Source organism: Arabidopsis lyrata (genome assembly GCF_000004255.2).
Source record: "Arabidopsis lyrata subsp. lyrata unplaced genomic scaffold ARALYscaffold_4, whole genome shotgun sequence".
Lineage (NCBI taxonomy): Eukaryota > Viridiplantae > Streptophyta > Magnoliopsida > Brassicales > Brassicaceae > Arabidopsis > Arabidopsis lyrata.
Genome location: NW_003302552.1, coordinates 10,876,622 through 10,893,751, shown reverse-complemented (window position 1 = coordinate 10,893,751; position 17,130 = coordinate 10,876,622). Strand labels below are relative to the sequence as shown.

Here is a 17,130-nt window from a genome sequence, read left to right as displayed (position 1 = left end):
CACCATAGCGGGTATAGCTAGTCTTATTGAGGGCCACAGTCAAGCCCATATTCTTTTACCTAAGGGCACGCATCTTGAAATAAGCGATACCCTATATTCACCCAGCTCGAAGAGGAGCTTATTAAGTTTCAAAGATATAAGCTTGAATGGTTTCCATATTGAAACAAAGGGTGAAGGGAACAAAGAATTCCTAAATATAATTGAGATCACCCAAGGACATAAGAAATTCCTAGAGACTATACCCGCATTATCCACTGGTCTCTACTATGCTAAAATCGATATGATCGAAGCTAATATGGCAATGAACAAAGAGTTCATCGAGAAATTCACTTTATGGCATGACCGGCTTGGCCATCCGGGTCATAGTATGATGCGTAAGCTTATGATAAATTCAAGGGGGCACACCCTAAAAGAGAAAAGAGTTATCCCTAAAAATCTCACGTGTGAAGCATGTTCACAAGGGAAACTCATTATAAGGCCATCACCGGCTAAGGTAAATAAAGAGACCTTAAACTTTCTGGAAAGGATACAAGGGGATATATGTGGACCAATACACCCACTATGTGGGACATTTAGATATTACATGGTCCTCATTGATGCATCGACAAGATGGTCGCATGTTTGTTTATTATCCTCTAGAAACTAAGCGTTTGCTAGGTTGTTGGCCCAGATCATAAGACTGAGAGCCCATTTTCCAGATTTTCCGCTTAAGACTATACGTCTAGATAATGCCGGTGAATTCACGTCCCAATCGTTTAATGACTACTGTATGTCCATGGGGGTAAGTGTGGAACATCCCGTGGCACATGTACATACACATAATGGATTAGCGGAATCCTTCATTAAACGAATTCAATTGATAGCTCGGCCATTACTCATGAGGTCGGAGCTTCCAGTAGCCGCTTGGGGACACGCTGTTTTACATGCATCAGAGCTTATACGCATAAGGCCATCTAGTGAACATAAATATTCACCATCCCAATTACTCACGGGTCATGAACCAGACATATCCCATCTAAAGATTTTCGGGTGTGCCGTATATGTACCGATTGCTCCACCACATAGAACAAAGATGTGACCTCAAAGGAGGATGGAAATATATGTTGGATTTGATTCTCCCACCATTATTAAGTATCTAGAGCCAACTACGGGTGATCTATTTAGGCTAGATACGCGGATTGTCATTTTAATGAATCCAAATTTCCTACTTTAGGTGGAGAGACGAACAAGCTGGTCGAAGAAATATCATGGAATCAAACATCCTTAAATTGGCAAGATCCTCGGACTCTGGCATGTGAATCAGAGGTCCATAAGATAATAAATTTGCAAAAGCTAGCTAATGAATTGCCGGATTCTTTTGTTGACCCAAAGAAAGTTACAAAATCGTACATACCAGCTTGTAATGCACCAGTACGTATTGATGTCCAAAAGGGAATCAATGAAGTTGCTACCGAGTCTAATGCACGTAAGAAACGTGGTAGGCCAATAGGTTCTAAAGGTAAAAATCCTCGAGAATCAAAGAAAGGTGCAATAGGAAACGAGGTTAAGGAAACCATAGACATGGCCGCGGCAGACCCTAAGGAACTGAATAGAGAGATTTGAGACGCCAATCCTCATGGTCCTGAAGGGATAGATAATAATGAGATCTCAATAAATTATATCATGTCTGGAATAAAATGGAACCGCAAAGATGTCGACATCGATGAAATATTTGCATATAAGGTAGCACTTGAAATGAATGAGGATCATGAACCCACGTCTATATTAGAGTGCACTCAAAGATCAGATTGGCAAAAATGGAAAGAAGCCATAAACGTGGAGTTAAGTTCATTAAAGAAAAGGGATGTGTTTGGTCCGACCTTAAGGACACCATCCGAGATAAAACCAGTAGGACACAAGTGGGTCTTTGTGAGAAAGAGAAATGAGAATAATGAAATCGTGAGACATAAGGCACGGCTTATAGCACAAGGATTCTCACAAAGACCGGGGATAGATTATGAAGAAACATACTCCCCTGTGGTGGATGCAACGACTTTTAGATTCTTAATAAGTCTGGCAATAAGAGAAAATCTTGATTTGCGGTTAATGGATGTTGTGACTGCTTATCTATATGGTCCAATGGATAATGAAATATATATGAGATTATCAGAGGGTATTGAGCTCAAAGATAAAGATAAGAAAGGGTCTCGAGACCAATACTGCATAAGGCTGAACAAATCGCTTTATGGACTGAAACAAAGTGGGCGCATGTGGTACAATAGATTAAGTGAGTACCTAGTCAAAGAAGGCTATAAGAATGATCCCATCAGTCCATGTATCTTCATAAAGAAGTTTGCAAACAAAGGATTTGTGATAATAGCAGTATATGTGGATGATTTGAACATCCTTGGAACCTCTGGGGAAATCGCCCAAACAGTCGAATATCTAAAGAAAGAATTCGAGATGAAAGACCTAGGCAAGACAAAATTCTGTTTGGGATTGCAACTTGAGTACGTGAATAATGGAATCCTTGTGCATCAAAAGGCATATACTGAAAAAGTACTCAAGAGATTCAATATGGACCAGGCCCACCCATTGAGCAGCCCAATGGTGGTGAGAAGCCTCGAATTGGATAGTGATCCATTCGGTCCAAAGAAGGACGAGGAAGAAGTTCTCGGTTCTGAAATGCCATACCTCAGTGCCATAGGAGCGTTAATGTACTTGGCTAGCCACACTAGACCAGACATTTGTTTTGCCGTGAACCTCCTATCGAGATTTAGCTCATGTCCGACCCAAAGGCACTGGAACGGAATTAAAAATCTTTTACGTTATTTACAAGGAACTGTTGATTTGGGTCTATTCTATACTAACCATAACAAAGAAGGTTTAGTTGGTTTTGTTGATGCAGGTTATCAATCAGATCCGCATAATGGTAAGTCACAAACAGGTTATGTGTTTACACACGGTGGAACCACGATTTCGTGGCGTTCAATGAAGCAAACCATCTCAGCCACTTCATCCAATCACGCGGAGATCTTGGCAATACATGAGGCCAGCCGTGAGTGTGTGTGGTTAAGGTTGATGACTCAACACATACGATCTAATTGTGGCATGGACGATGAGAAGGAACCAACGGTCATGTACGAGGACAATGCGGCATGCATCGCTCAACTCAAAGAAGGTTACATCAAGGGAGATTGGACGAAGCACATCCTACCTAAGTTCTTCTTCACACATGATCTACAAAAGGATGGAGAAGTTCAAGTGGTGCAAGTCCGATCCAGTGACAATTCAGCCGACCTATTCACTAAGGCATTACCAACATCGACATTGAGGAAGCTCACGCATCAAATTGGAATGCGGAGACTTAAGGACTTTCAGGGATGACCAAAACAGGGGGAGTAATACGTGATGTACTCTTTTTCTTTCACCATGGTTTTGTTCCAATGGGTTTTCCTGGTAAGGTTTTAATGAGGCAGCATCCCCAAGCGTATTACTGAGATCCTTTGGCATCTACACGGTTATGTCATCCAAGGGGAAGTGTTGTAAACCACATAACGGATGGACTCCATAACCGTGGCCCATGTCCATGTTCTAGAAGGCCCATGTCTAGCTTCTAGAAGACTCGCCCAACCGACCAAGGTCAAAGATGGTTTATGTTAGTCTTAGTGGGCTTTAGGCTGCAAATGGATGACATATAGATGAATGGTTGGAAAATTTTGAGTTGAACAAAAAAAGTTGAACATCTTTCAACTCATTCCTCTGCGAAATAGTAGTTGAAAGGGTTGAATAATTTTTCTTCACAATCTATTCATTTTTTCAACTTTTTGGGTTGAATGGGTTGAATCAATTTTCCAACTTATTCATCTCAAATGGTAAAAAATGAGATGAATGGTCATTCAACTCTTTCAACCTTTTATTTTAAGTCTACCATTTGCACCCTTAGTGTTTCCTAGTCCAATTGGGATTTGTCTCCCCTATAGTGTATATATATAAGTTGTAACCTCATTCATTAATTAATAAGAATATACGAGATTCATAACATATGTAGATTAAATTTTTAATTTAACATTTGTGGAATATGCTAAAATTTAAAAGATGAGAATATATAGTTAAGATATAATTTGGATAGTATCTATATTTCTTTGGTACTATATGCGTAAACTAAGCAATATATTTATGTTAAGATTTCAAAAAATAATTAGATTTCAGAAAATATTTATTGTTTCCTAAATCCATGTTATGGTGTGATAATCATATCAATAATTAAGGAAACGTTTATTATAATATTAACCAATGAAATTACATGGATATGAATTTACGTCAAAATAAAGATTTAATAGTTAATGATACTATATTTTAGGAACTAAATATATTTTGTTAAGTTGTTTGATTGTTGTTTTTTAAATTATATGGAATTTGAATTTGAATATTTAAGTTACTCGAAATTATCCAAATCCGTTATAGAAACTACGTAGATTTAGTATTTATATGAATTTCAATTTTGGTAACTTAATATGGGTGAGAATAATTTTCGCCAATATATAAATACATTTTTTAATAACATTTTCGAAAACATGTTGAATAATGGATTACTATATAACATTTTCAATAACATTTCGAATTATATGAATTGTGTTTTTTTTTCGAAATGTTTTTCGAATTATATGAATTATATAAACAAAATCTTTTGATATCTTTAAACCCGTTTGACCCGTTGACCCGTTAATATATATTAGTGAAATAGAATAAAATTATTATAATTAGAGATCTCTATTGGCATATATTATAATTTCTTACAAAATCTAAGTTATGACTTTTAGGATGTACTTTCCAAATATTAGTATAGGATTCAATTTGTTCTATAGGAATCCAAATCGAAGCTAAATACGCAAGGTATATCTTGGCCTTGAAGACAATTAAAAGATAGTTTACAATTACAAAGATAAGTACTCATCACATATTATTACTCTCTCTCTCAATACATAGACTTACTGAATTTTGTAAATGACGAATGTTTTCCATCGCAGGTGAGGTTAAATTATCTGAAACAACTAATAAAAGTATTACTAAGACGTCATCTATTTGATATGAAACCAAGGTTAGTAACAAAGTAAACAAATATGGTTTCATAGCAAATTAAATTTTTCAATGTTATATGGTAAAATAACTTTGACTTAAACTATGTTCTGTTTATATCTTAAACTAATTCAATAGATAACTAACATAATCAAACAAATAAAATTCATGGAAAGAGTAAAATTTTGTTTTACTATCTAACTAACATAATCTAACTCAAGAGTTTCAGCAGTGTTACTTGTGTACTGACGTCATGAGTGAAAGATCTTAACGAACTCTTCACACGGTCTTATAGGGGTGAACATCTTTAAGGTATGCAAATCTAGCGTACATTTGAAGACAAAACAATGTTTGGAGAGTTTTATCTTTAGTTGGTATAGTTTGTTTGACGATGAGATGAGAGGTAATGGTAAAGAGTAGTATATATAGGCGTCACACATTAGGTCATAAATTCTTGGTGACCAATTAAATTATACTTGATACCTTAACTAAAATAGAACAATATATTGAATCGGATTTTCTTTGGAATATGCTACTATGACGATTTGATCTGTAATTAATATAGTATATAAAATCGTTGCTAGCAATATGTGTGGAAGAAATCACGGAATTGGATATGTATGGGTTAGTAATTGTAATCACAATAAATATTCGGTTGTTTGTAAAGATTTGCTGCGATATTTATGGAAATAGATTTGTACGATTTCGTTTGTTAACTTATTTTTTTTAATAATTTTAAAATCTTAAAAATTAAATGCCAATGACATAGACTCGTACATAAGGTGGAACTCTAGGATTTATTTGCTAAATGTACTCCAAAAATGTATATATAGATTCAATCTATTTTCAAATATTTACGAATATCTGGTCTTATTCGGATGGTTAAACGAGTGTGAAATAGTTCACTAGTTCGCAGGTTCGACCCTCACTTTATCTTATTTATATGTTTTTTTAATTCTTTTTTTTTAATCAAACAACATTCAAAATCCATCAGACCTATTATAATACATCATATTGGACTTATAACCGGGCCTAATAAGCCCATCATGGTTATTCATTATGTATTGTATCCCGATGTACTTCTATATATTCCCTTGAGGATCAATAAAACAATTAGTTCTACAACAAGACCAATATAATCAAATCAAATCAAACAAGTAATTTAAGATTCCTAAATTCCCTAAACCCAAAAGTTTCTTTATACTCTGGTATGATTCCAAAACCCTAAATCCTATATTTCTCGAGAAATCCAAACATTTTCTATGAACTTCTCAAATTGCAGATGCGCTAATCAAACAAACAATGGATTAAGATTCAGAAACTTGGAAAAATCGAAGATTGAAAAGGAGTTTCTTAGTCTGTATATATACTTCAGAAACTCCTACGAATCATGTCTTGGCATTCATCGATAGATTTGCAGCGTCTTGCTCTTGGGTTAAATTCCGATCCAGAATTCGGAGCGACTGCATCTTCCATTCAACCTCCGATTCTTCAACAAAGAAGACGAAGTTAAAAAAAAAAAAAAAACAATCTAAAAGAGACGCAAGACGGGATCGAACAAGCGATATAATATACTTTTCAACACACGTTTAACCATCCGACTAAGAGAACATACTCGTATATGTTCGAAAATAGATTGTATATATAAACACAAACACTATGGGTTAAGTTTTACATGTAATTAGTGCTTCCGTTAGAAACGAAGGTTTTAAATGGACACGGAAATTAAACAACGTATTTTTCTTCCAAATTTAATAACGCAAGTATTAAACGGCCAAAAAAAAAAAAAATTCGGGTTTTTTTCCCGTTATTACTCACATACAACGCCAAAATGTGGATGCTAAAATCCACACTCAAGATTTATACTTAGTTTGATGGGAAAAGAAGGCTAGATAGTCAATGAAACTCTGAGAGTTTAATTGTTAAGAAGGAAAAGATTTTATTGATGTGAATCAAATGAATACAATCAAAAGTATGTGAATATAATAGTAAAGTATTAGGCGATGATCCTTGTTTATGTCGTCCAACGTCCGTATATAAGTTTTTTCATTAGGTTATTCGGTTTGACATTCGTGTCAACTGCTTCTAAATATTAGGTACACTCTGAGATATTAGCAAGACTAGGTTTATTATCGTTATATGCTTCGCTGCTCTCCTGATGGGCTGATGGATCTAAGTAGACTTTAAAGTCCACTTAGCTATTTTTGTTGGTGGATTAAGATGTAAGAAATCCAGCTCCAACAAAAATCAATTTATAATCATTCGTTTGTAATAAGACTAAACAATAATGCTGCAATTCTAAATCTGAAAATGGTAAGATTAGAGGAAAACCATTAAATGATTCAAAGGTCAGGACTTTTATCCTCTTTTCTGATTTATTTTAATTAAACATCTTTTTAGTGCTTAATTGAATGGCAATTGATGTAATAAGAGCTATAAGTATAAATAGATAGTGATTTTTTTAATTTTTTATTATAAATTTTTTTTACAGCGAAGATACAGTATTTTACGAGCGTTTGTACAAGCTGTAGGGATATTTTAGTCTCATCACTAATTGGGCTTGATCCACCACAAGTGTTTGTACCAGCCGTCTAGGGTTTTAAGAGAAATCTTCAGAGAAGATCGATCGAGGAGACTAAAGAATACCAGAGGAGTTAAAATCAACGACGAACACTGAATCCGCGTCTTCTTCTCTTCCTAAGCGGTACAAGCTTTTTACTCTCTGAATCGTAGTCTTGTGTCAAATGTTGGAAATGTTTATGATCTATGATCTCAATTTTTGGGTTGCAGGGGAAATCTTCCGGAGAAGATGGTCTGTTTGATAAGCTCAGATGGAAAAGTCTTTAAAATTGATGAAGCTGTGGCACGCCAGATGAATTTTGTTTGGAACTTTCTTGAAGGCGATGATTCTGTTGATGTATTCTTAATAAGTTTTATATCAAGATGAAGAGAAACAGAAAGCGGCATTTATAGAAGGCAAATAATAAAGATGAAGCTGTTGAAGCAGTCGTTGTACTAGTTCAGAGTACTTCAAGAAGTAGTTCAGGGGAACAGAGCAACGTGAAGCGAGCATATGGAAATTGGTAAAGTCGGTCTATGACGGTTGGCTGTGGATACTAGAAGCTTGGAGAAGATTCTAGAAGACTGAAGAGTTTCCTTTTCATAGGAGAAAAAGGAAACATGAAGAGAAAGGACAATTTCCTAATCCTTAAAGAAAAAGGAAATTGTCTATTCCTATTAGTGTTAGAATAGGAAATCGGCTTGTTGTATAGCCACGACTTATTTAGTATAAATAGGGTGCTTAGGCTTTAGAAAAGCTGAGCACAAGAGAGAAAGAGAATTCTTAGACATTAAGGTTATGTGGTTTCTTGTGAGAAAGCATAATGCTTAAGGGGGCTAAGGGATTTGTCTTGAGAGAGTTCTTGATCGGGTTGTGATCTAAGAACGAGAGATTGAGAGAATAGAAAATAGTTTAAGGAAGACCTTGTAAACGTATTTTCTATTAATCAAAAGAGTTTTAAGAAGAAATCCTTGTCTCAGCTTGTGACTCAGTTCCTGACTCAGTTTCTGTCTTAAATCGTGAGCTAGTTCTCAAGTACTTAATAGCTCTTGCACTTTCAATTGGTATCAGAGCGGTCACTTGTGAGGATTGCATACAGGTGAGATCTTGTGGAGAAGATGGAGAGCTATCATGGACTTGACATCGGGTCAAGAGTAATATTGAATGATGGAAACTATGGTTTTTGGAAATCAAGGATGAAGGCGGTTATAAGAGGCATTGATGTCTATGCTTGGAAAGCCATATTGGAAAAGTGGGAAGAACCAAAAATCAAGGATGAATCAGGAGCCGAGGTTGCTAAACCGGAGAAGGACTGGACTAATGATGAATTGAAAAAATCAAAGTACAACGCAAAGGCACTCACCGCTATTCACATTAATGTTGGAAGAAACCAGTTCGAACTAATTCAGGGATGTGAAACAGCAAAAGAAGCTTGGGATATCTTGCAAAATCACTTTGAAGGAACCACAAAGGTGAAGAACTCAAGGAAAGACATGTTAGCCTCAAGATTCGAAAATCTGAAGATGGAAGAACGTGATTCAATTTCTGATTTTAGTTCAAAGATAAGTTCTCTAGCTCAAGAAGCATTGACACTTGGAAAGAAGTACAAAGATAAGAAACTAGTGAAGAAGTTTCTACGATGTTTACCTTCAAGATTCATGGCATACAAAACTGCCTTAAGTGTGTCACATAACACGGAAGACCTTAGCTTTGGAGATGTGGTCGGAATGCTTCAAGCTCATGAGATGGAACTAGAGGGTGTGAAGAAAGTGAACAATCCAAAGGATTTGGCAATAACTTCTCTTGAAAGGAAAACTCAAGAGGTAGAAGAAGATGATCCTAAAAGTTTGTTGTTTCAAAGACTTGATCAACTATTAAGGAAGGTAGAAGAAGAACAAGGACAGAGGAGGTTCAGCTCAAGCAAAAAATATCCAGAAGAAGGTAAAACTATTAAGAAGGCAAATATGCAATGTCATGAGTGCTTAGGGTATGGACACTTCAAATATGAATGTCCTACATTCAAGAAAAAGGATGTAAAGTGCTTTGGGTGCAAAGGTATTGGACATACTCAGCATGAATGTGTTAGTAATCAGAAAATAAGAAAAGAAAAATCAATACAGAGAATAGAAGAAGATTCAGAGGAAGAAAGTGATGTTGAAGAAGAAGTAAATCATTTTGTTACACTTTTGGGAAAAGCTGAATTTGAAGGTGGTGAAGAAGTGTTAGGGTCTGAGTCTGAAGAAGAACATGAAGTTGACTTTGCTGAATGTTATAAGGAGGTACGTGAGACACTGATTAAGATTGGACAAGAAAATCAAGCCTTAGTAAAAGAAAAGCGTCGTCTTGACGAACTTGTTGAGTTACTGCAGAATGAACTGAGGGATAAAACAAAAATCTGTCAAGAAAGTATGAAGGACAAGCTGACTGTTTCTACAAGAGTAGGAAAATCTAACAGAGGTTTGGGATATATTGGACAAAAAGGATCTCAAACAGGGCAAATCAAGTTTGTAGCTGAAAGTGTCTCTCCACCAAATCCAAACAAATATGAAAGTAATGCATCCAAAGGAACTGGATGTTATTTTTGTGGAAAGAATGGGCACATTAAAGCATATTGCTACAAATTCAGAGACAGAATAAGTAGACTCAAACATCAAGGGAAATTTTCCTGGAATGGATTCCGAAGTCAAATATGGGTGAAGAAATCTGATCTGTATCAGATTACATCAGAACATACGTCAGGAAGGATAGGAAGTAAGTCAGGAAAATCAAGAAGTACATCAGGAAGTGGATATTCTCGCAATATGACTGCAACTGCTACAGAACCTGCTTTAAAACCTGCAACAGAACCTGCAGCAGAACCTGCAACAGAACCTGCAGCAGAACCTGCATTAAAACCTGCAGCAGAACCTACATTAAAACCTGCAGCAGAACCTGCATTAAAACCTGCAGCAGAACCTGCATTAAAACCTGTATCAGAACTTGCATCAGAAGGCTGCAACGAGGTAGAGAGTGTCAAGTACAAGATGTTATATGAACAATGGCTTAACCTAGTTGAGGAGAATTCAGTGTTAACAAGGGAAAAACTCAAGATAGAGGCAAAGGTGGCTGAAACACAAAAATATGCAATAGAGAAGGAAGAAGAAGCATCACAAGCTAGAGTGCAACTTGAAGAAACTTACAAGAATTTGAGGATGCTTAATAATGGCACGAAGCAGTTGGATCATATTCTAAACATTGGCAAAACTGATCGATATGGTCTTGGATTTAAAGGAAATCTTTCAAAATCAGATACAATGTTTATCTCTGGTGGTTATTAGAGAGAGCTACATCAATGAGGAGAAGAAAGAAGAAGAGAACATATGATCTGCATCATCAAGGTCAAAGTATGATATTTTCGGATTAAAAAAATAGTTTCAAGATGTCAAATTCAAGGCAACGTTTGGAGATCTAATTGTAGTCAGATCGAGCTGAAACTTTGTGGCATGCTTCATGGAACTATTGTCTTGAGATTCAACGGTGGGATTGAGATTTTGACGGTTGGTTTAGGTCTTATTCAACATGTTTTGGACAGAGTTCATATAAAATTTCAGAATTGACCAACTTGACCTTTGAAGTAGTCCAGCTGGGATTCATGTGTGTGTCAACCTACGAAAGTGTTTTTAACTTGTGTGTGCTCACAAGCAGGGGGAGAAGAATGTGACTAAGAGAAGGATGTTGTTTTATGGGGGAGTTTTCATAAGATGGCATAGGATTAAGGGGGAGTTTTGAAGATGGTTTTGCTTGTTCTTTGCTAGAACCCTATGTGGCTTGTGTGTAGCTTTATGGGTCTGCTTTATAGATGCTTGTGAGACACACAAAGTTAAAGGGGGAGATTATTGATGCAGCCAGTTGACACACTCGATGTACCGGTGACAAAGTAGCACATGAAGTGATATAACGAAGCATGATGTTTTATCTCAACATTAAGTATGTGCTTTGTTTCTAAAACTCAGTCATCAAGGGGGAGATTGTTGGTGTTGTGAAGACCGAGTTTTAGAAGCTGCTGAGATCTTTGTTTCAAGGTTGAGAGAGAGTTTGGAGATCATCAAAGTAATAATTGAAGTTAATGATGTGTGAAGCTTGGATTATAAAACTCACTAAGAAAGGGAGAGATTGTTGATGTATTCTTAATAAGTTTTATATCAAGATGAAGAGAAACAGAAAGCGGCATTTATAGAAGGCAAATAATAAAGATGAAGCTGTTGAAGCAGTCGTTGTACTAGTTCAGAGTACTTCAAGAAGTAGTTCAGGGGAACAGAGCAACGTGAAGCGAGCATATGGAAATTGGTAAAGTCGGTCTATGACGGTTGGCTGTGGATACTAGAAGCTTGGAGAAGATTCTAGAAGACTGAAGAGTTTCCTTTTCATAGGAGGAAAAGGAAACATGAAGAGAAAGGACAATTTCCTAATCCTTAAAGAAAAAGGAAATTGTCTATTCCTATTAGTGTTAGAATAGGAAATCGGCTTGTTGTATAGCCACGACCTATTTAGTATAAATAGGGTGCTTAGGCTTTAGAAAAACTGAGCACAAGAGAGAAAGAGAATTCTTAGACATTAAGGTTATGTGGTTTCTTGTGAGAAAGCATAATGCTTAAGGGGGCTAAGGGATTTGTCTTGAGAGAGTTCTTGATCGGGTTGTGATCTAAGAACGAGAGATTGAGAGAATAGAAAATAGTTTAAGGAAGACCTTGTAAACGTATTTTCTATTAATCAAAAGAGTTTTAAGAAGAAATCCTTGTCTCAGCTTGTGACTCAGTTCCTGACTCAGTTTCTGTCTTAAATCGTGAGCTAGTTCTCAAGTACTTAATAGCTCTTGCACTTTCAGATTCTGTCGCCAGGAACACTGGAAAAGAAGAAGAATTTCTGATTGAAAATTTCAGAGGCGAGACTCTAGAGTTAGTGGTCGAGTACTGCAAGAAGCATGTCGATGGTACTTTTTCCTCTGATGAGGAGCTTCAGAAGTGGGACGACAACTTCATAAAATCTGACTGCTGCTTGGAACTCTACAAGGTAACCGAGGCTACAGATTACCTATGCATTAATAGTCTGGTTGATCTATGCTGCCAAACAATTGCTGATCTGATCACAGCCTGCAAAACTCCAAGTGAGATTCGTACCAAATTCAACATCATCAGTAGCGATTTTACTCCGGCGGAACAAGACTATGTTTGCAAGAAGAATCAATGGGCGTTTGAATCCAAAGATGTTGCATTTACTGTCTCAACATACGCTCGTTTTCTTTTCCGGCGTTCGAGGATAAGAGGTGGAAAAGACCCAGACTCCTTCCCTGATCATTTAATTGAGGATGTGTTCACGCGAATGCCTGCCAAATCTATAGCAAGATGCTGCTGTGTCTCAAAGGCCTGGGCATCGATAATTAGCTGTCCATCTTTCACAACCTTGTTCTCGAGCCGAGTAAGCCCTCAGCTATTGTTCGCTTGCAGTCAAAAAGTAACCAACAGCGACTACAGTGTTGACGGGAAACTGTTTTTTCTGTCTTCACCTTTGCCTCAGACTCTTGAAGGCTTCTCTTCTACTCTACCAGTCAATCATCAGACGGATTTATCTCTTCTAAGGGGTGAAGAGGAAACCAATGTCTCCGTCAATGGTTTGGTATTGGGTGTACAAGAGAAACCATTCACTGATAATAAGTATACAATGTGTGAGTGTGTGATACACAATCCGAGCACTAGCAAGTCTATTACTTTGCCCACATTGTTTCCGGCAAGGAGGCGTCAGTTTGAGAATACGCGAAGGGCGCTTGGAACACAATGCTATTTTGGTTATGATCCCGTTGGCAAAAAGTACAAAGTTTTGTCCATGACAACAATGGCCCCTGATGGAGACGGCAATGCATTATCTAGACGCCATCAATGTCTGACATTAAGGGGTGGAGATGATTTACTGTGGAGAAGTATCCATTGTGGCATAGAACACTTCCCGATAGATCATGATCCGATATGCATTAGTGGCCATATTTTTTATCTAGCTGCCCAGATGATCAATGCCGAGATTTCTATGGTAGTTGATTTCGATGTGAACTCTGAAAAGTTCACATCGATCAAGTATTTCGACAAAACACTTTCGATGACACGATGGGAGAGCACATACAAGGACATGGCAACTCTATTCAACTTCAATGGGAAGTTGGCTTCTCATGTAACTCTCGAGCATATGAAGAGTTTTGAACTCTGGCTTTTAGATGACCCCACAAATCATAGATGGTCAAGACAGTTTCACCAGTTTCCAGATGTTTCTTTGAACTGTGATCCTTACATTATGTGTTTTGCTGGAGTGACTCACGGCAATGAAGCCGTGTGGGTGCCATTTACTGTTCCTGACGTGCCTCCTCTCTCAGTGCTGTTTTACAATTTAGAGAGAAAGACCGTGAAGTCAATACAGTTCAGATCTTCATCATTATTTGAGGGTAATAGGTTTCTTACATCATTAAACCATATTGAGTGCATGAGAAATCCGTGGGAGGATTCTAAAGGAGTCGCAGTTTTGAAGAGCAGCGAGGGTGTTAACGGGACTATCGTCTTCACCCAGGAAGGAGAAGAATGTAGTTCTTTTTAGAGCGTTTAAGATTTTGAAGCCATATTCTTTTTTGTTCTTTTCCCTTTCTTCTCGAATGATTGATTTTCTTGTATTGGCTTTTGCAGGTGTAACCTCTGTGACTGTAACAGTTTCTGGCCTTAAGCCTGGTGTCCATTGTATCCGTGTCCACAATGTCGATCTAAAAGAGTTCCATGTTGAAGACGACGGTATTCCTCATCACATACATTTGTTGATACTGCTCTCTCAAATATGTTTTTCATTTTTGCGGTTTTGGCTTTGTAGTTTGTAGTATAATATTCATCTTTGACCAGTTTTAATGCTTTTCTTAGGAACTGCCAACTTCACAATCACTGATGCCTGCCAGGTTCATTGCTGTGTACCTGTTTTATGTCATGTTTTTTTTCTCTGCTCTAGTGAACAACCTCTCATTTTGTGCTTGTTACACAGATTGCTCTTACTGGACCAAACTCTATTTCTGGAAGGTCTGTTGTTATCCTTGCCTACCCTGATGACTTGGAAAAAGGTGTTGACCTTTGGTTATTGTTCTTCTTCTATCTTTTTCTTAATAGATTTATCAACCTCCATACTAAGGAACATTTTCTAACATGGACTCTCATTGGGTTTTTTTCTTTACGTTTTGCAGGAAGCCATGAACCCAGCAAGGCTACAGGAGAAGCAGATGGACTTGTTGTCGCTAACGGTAAATAAAACTGAACCACCTGTTACATGAATTCTGTCTAAACCACCTGTTACATGAATTCTGTCTGGAAATGTATCATAAATTATGGGAAGTGACCAAGAGTCCCTAGAATCACATCTTCTGTTACTAAGTTTCAATCCTAATGACTTCTCAATAGAATCGCAAAGGATAACTAACGGCTTTTTGGACTACTATTTTGCAGGTGGCATTGTTCTTCAGGGCTAAGGTGTTAGGTTTTTGAAGAAGAGATTTCTGTAATAAGGAGATCCTACCTAAGTAGTTTGTTGAATCATTTTGGTTTTGATTGTTTGTTTCGTTCTAAGTCGGTCTCGATTTGAGTATCCTTAACTTGTCAATGATACAGCTTCGAGAGTTGAGTTTAAGTTTTGGATTTTGATCGGTTCCAGTTTGGATAAATCATAAATAACTATAATTACAACCAGGTTGTTTCAGAAACTAGTCCTCTATAAGTTATGTGTCAGCTGGGTATGTATTTTCTAAGTCATTAATAGCTTCTTCGTGTTTGTAGCCACACTTCTAGCTCCTCTGTTATTAGATTGCAAAGGAACATGATTCCCATCCATAGAAACATACATCATACCACTAGGCACATTTTCCGAATTACAAAATGCCTACGAGGTCGAAGACAGTGAAGAGCATTAGAACTGCTAATCCATGAGTATGCTCTTTAACAAACTTTGTAACAACCCATTTATCATGACCTTGTAACTCTACCCTTAGCATTGCATCACAACTCTCAGCAATCCTTCTCTTTGACCTTTTACTACTAGAGACAAATTCTAATAGACCCATCAGTTCTAGGAAGAAGCTTGGAAGTAAACCCATGCTGACTTGAATACTCATCACAGAAAGATTTTAGCTTCTTTCTCTGAATTGACCACTATACCAACACATGGCTCTGCAATTCCAATCTCGTCTTGAACTCCTAACAAATTATCGATGTTGTTATCTCTATTGCAATCACTAGGTTCAACATCTCCTTCATCTACTTTAAGATTTTCAGTCCTTGTGATATAGCTTAAGCTGAAATGAAGTTTTCATTGGCTTTGTTTTCTAATGTTCAAAAGTCCAGCTCGTAATGACGGTTTGTAATAAAGCTTGAACAATTGTGTGAAAAAGGGAAAGAAAGATTTAAAATGATAATAAAAAAAATAATAATCTCTTACTAATAAAAGATGCTCATTGAGGCCCCTTAGGCCATCCACATCAGCTCACAAATCTACTCTAAAATTTACCGATTGAATATAAATGGTATTAAAGCAGCTTCAAAACGTTTTCATTATAAAGGCCCATACACGCAATATTTTCTTTAGCCAATCTAAAAACCTAAAACCAAGATGTCCAAATTTTTTTAAAAAAAATCAGCAATAATAATCGCCATAAATTATAATTGTTGTGAAACTTTCTGTTATCTCTCTTCATTCCATGAATAATGATACATATATATAGGCATATAAACCTAGGGTTTTAGAGTACATAATGAATAACCCTGATGGACTTATTGGGCCTGGTTATAGTCCAATATGATGTATTATAACACTCCCCCTTGGACGGAGTAACCGGACCTGATGGTCAATCGGGATCTCGATAATACGCTGGGGAATGTTGCCTCATTAAAACCTTACCAGGAAAATCCAGTGGGAAAAACCATGGTGAAGGAAAAAGAGTACAACACGCATTACTCCCCCTGATTAGAGCATCACCGTAGATCTCTAAGTCTACGCATTCCTATTTGTTGGATGAGCTTCCGGAGTGTTGAAGCGGGCAATGATTTTGTGAAAAGGTCGGCGGAGTTATCGCATGATCGGACCTGTTGAACGCTGATCGTACCATCCTTCTGCCAATCCGAGGTTGAGAAGAATTTCGGTAGGATGTGCTTCGTCCGATCTCCTTTGATATAACCTTCCTTGAGTTGAGCAATGCAAGCCGCGTTGTCTTCAAACATAACCGTGGGCTCCTTATCTTCTTTCATACCACAATCTGATCGGATGTGCTGAGTCATGGATCGTAGCCAAACACATTCTCTGCTGGCTTCGTGAATGGCCAAAAGTTCTGCATGGTTTGATGAAGTGGTAGTGATTGTCTGCTTTATTGATCTCCAAGAGATAGCTGTTCCTCCATGTGTGAACACATAACCAGTTTGAGACTTGGCATTGTGCGGATCTGATTGATATCCTGCATCAGCAAAACCAAC

The 17,130-nt window shown here is 37.2% G+C and overlaps 1 protein-coding gene across 1 annotated transcript; it reads left to right on the top strand.

The window, feature by feature from the left end:
• Positions 1-11,934: 11,934 nt before the first annotated feature.
• LOC9315112 (F-box protein DOR) lies at positions 11,935-15,409 on the top strand. Its single transcript, XM_021029006.1, has 7 exons — positions 11,935-11,944; positions 12,483-14,219; positions 14,320-14,421; positions 14,545-14,579; positions 14,663-14,738; positions 14,859-14,915; positions 15,118-15,409. The coding sequence occupies exons 1-7, from the start codon at positions 11,935-11,937 to the stop codon at positions 15,138-15,140; spliced, it is 2,040 nt and encodes a 679-aa protein (XP_020884665.1). The 3' UTR covers positions 15,141-15,409.
• The last annotated feature ends 1,721 nt before the right edge of the window (positions 15,410-17,130 follow it).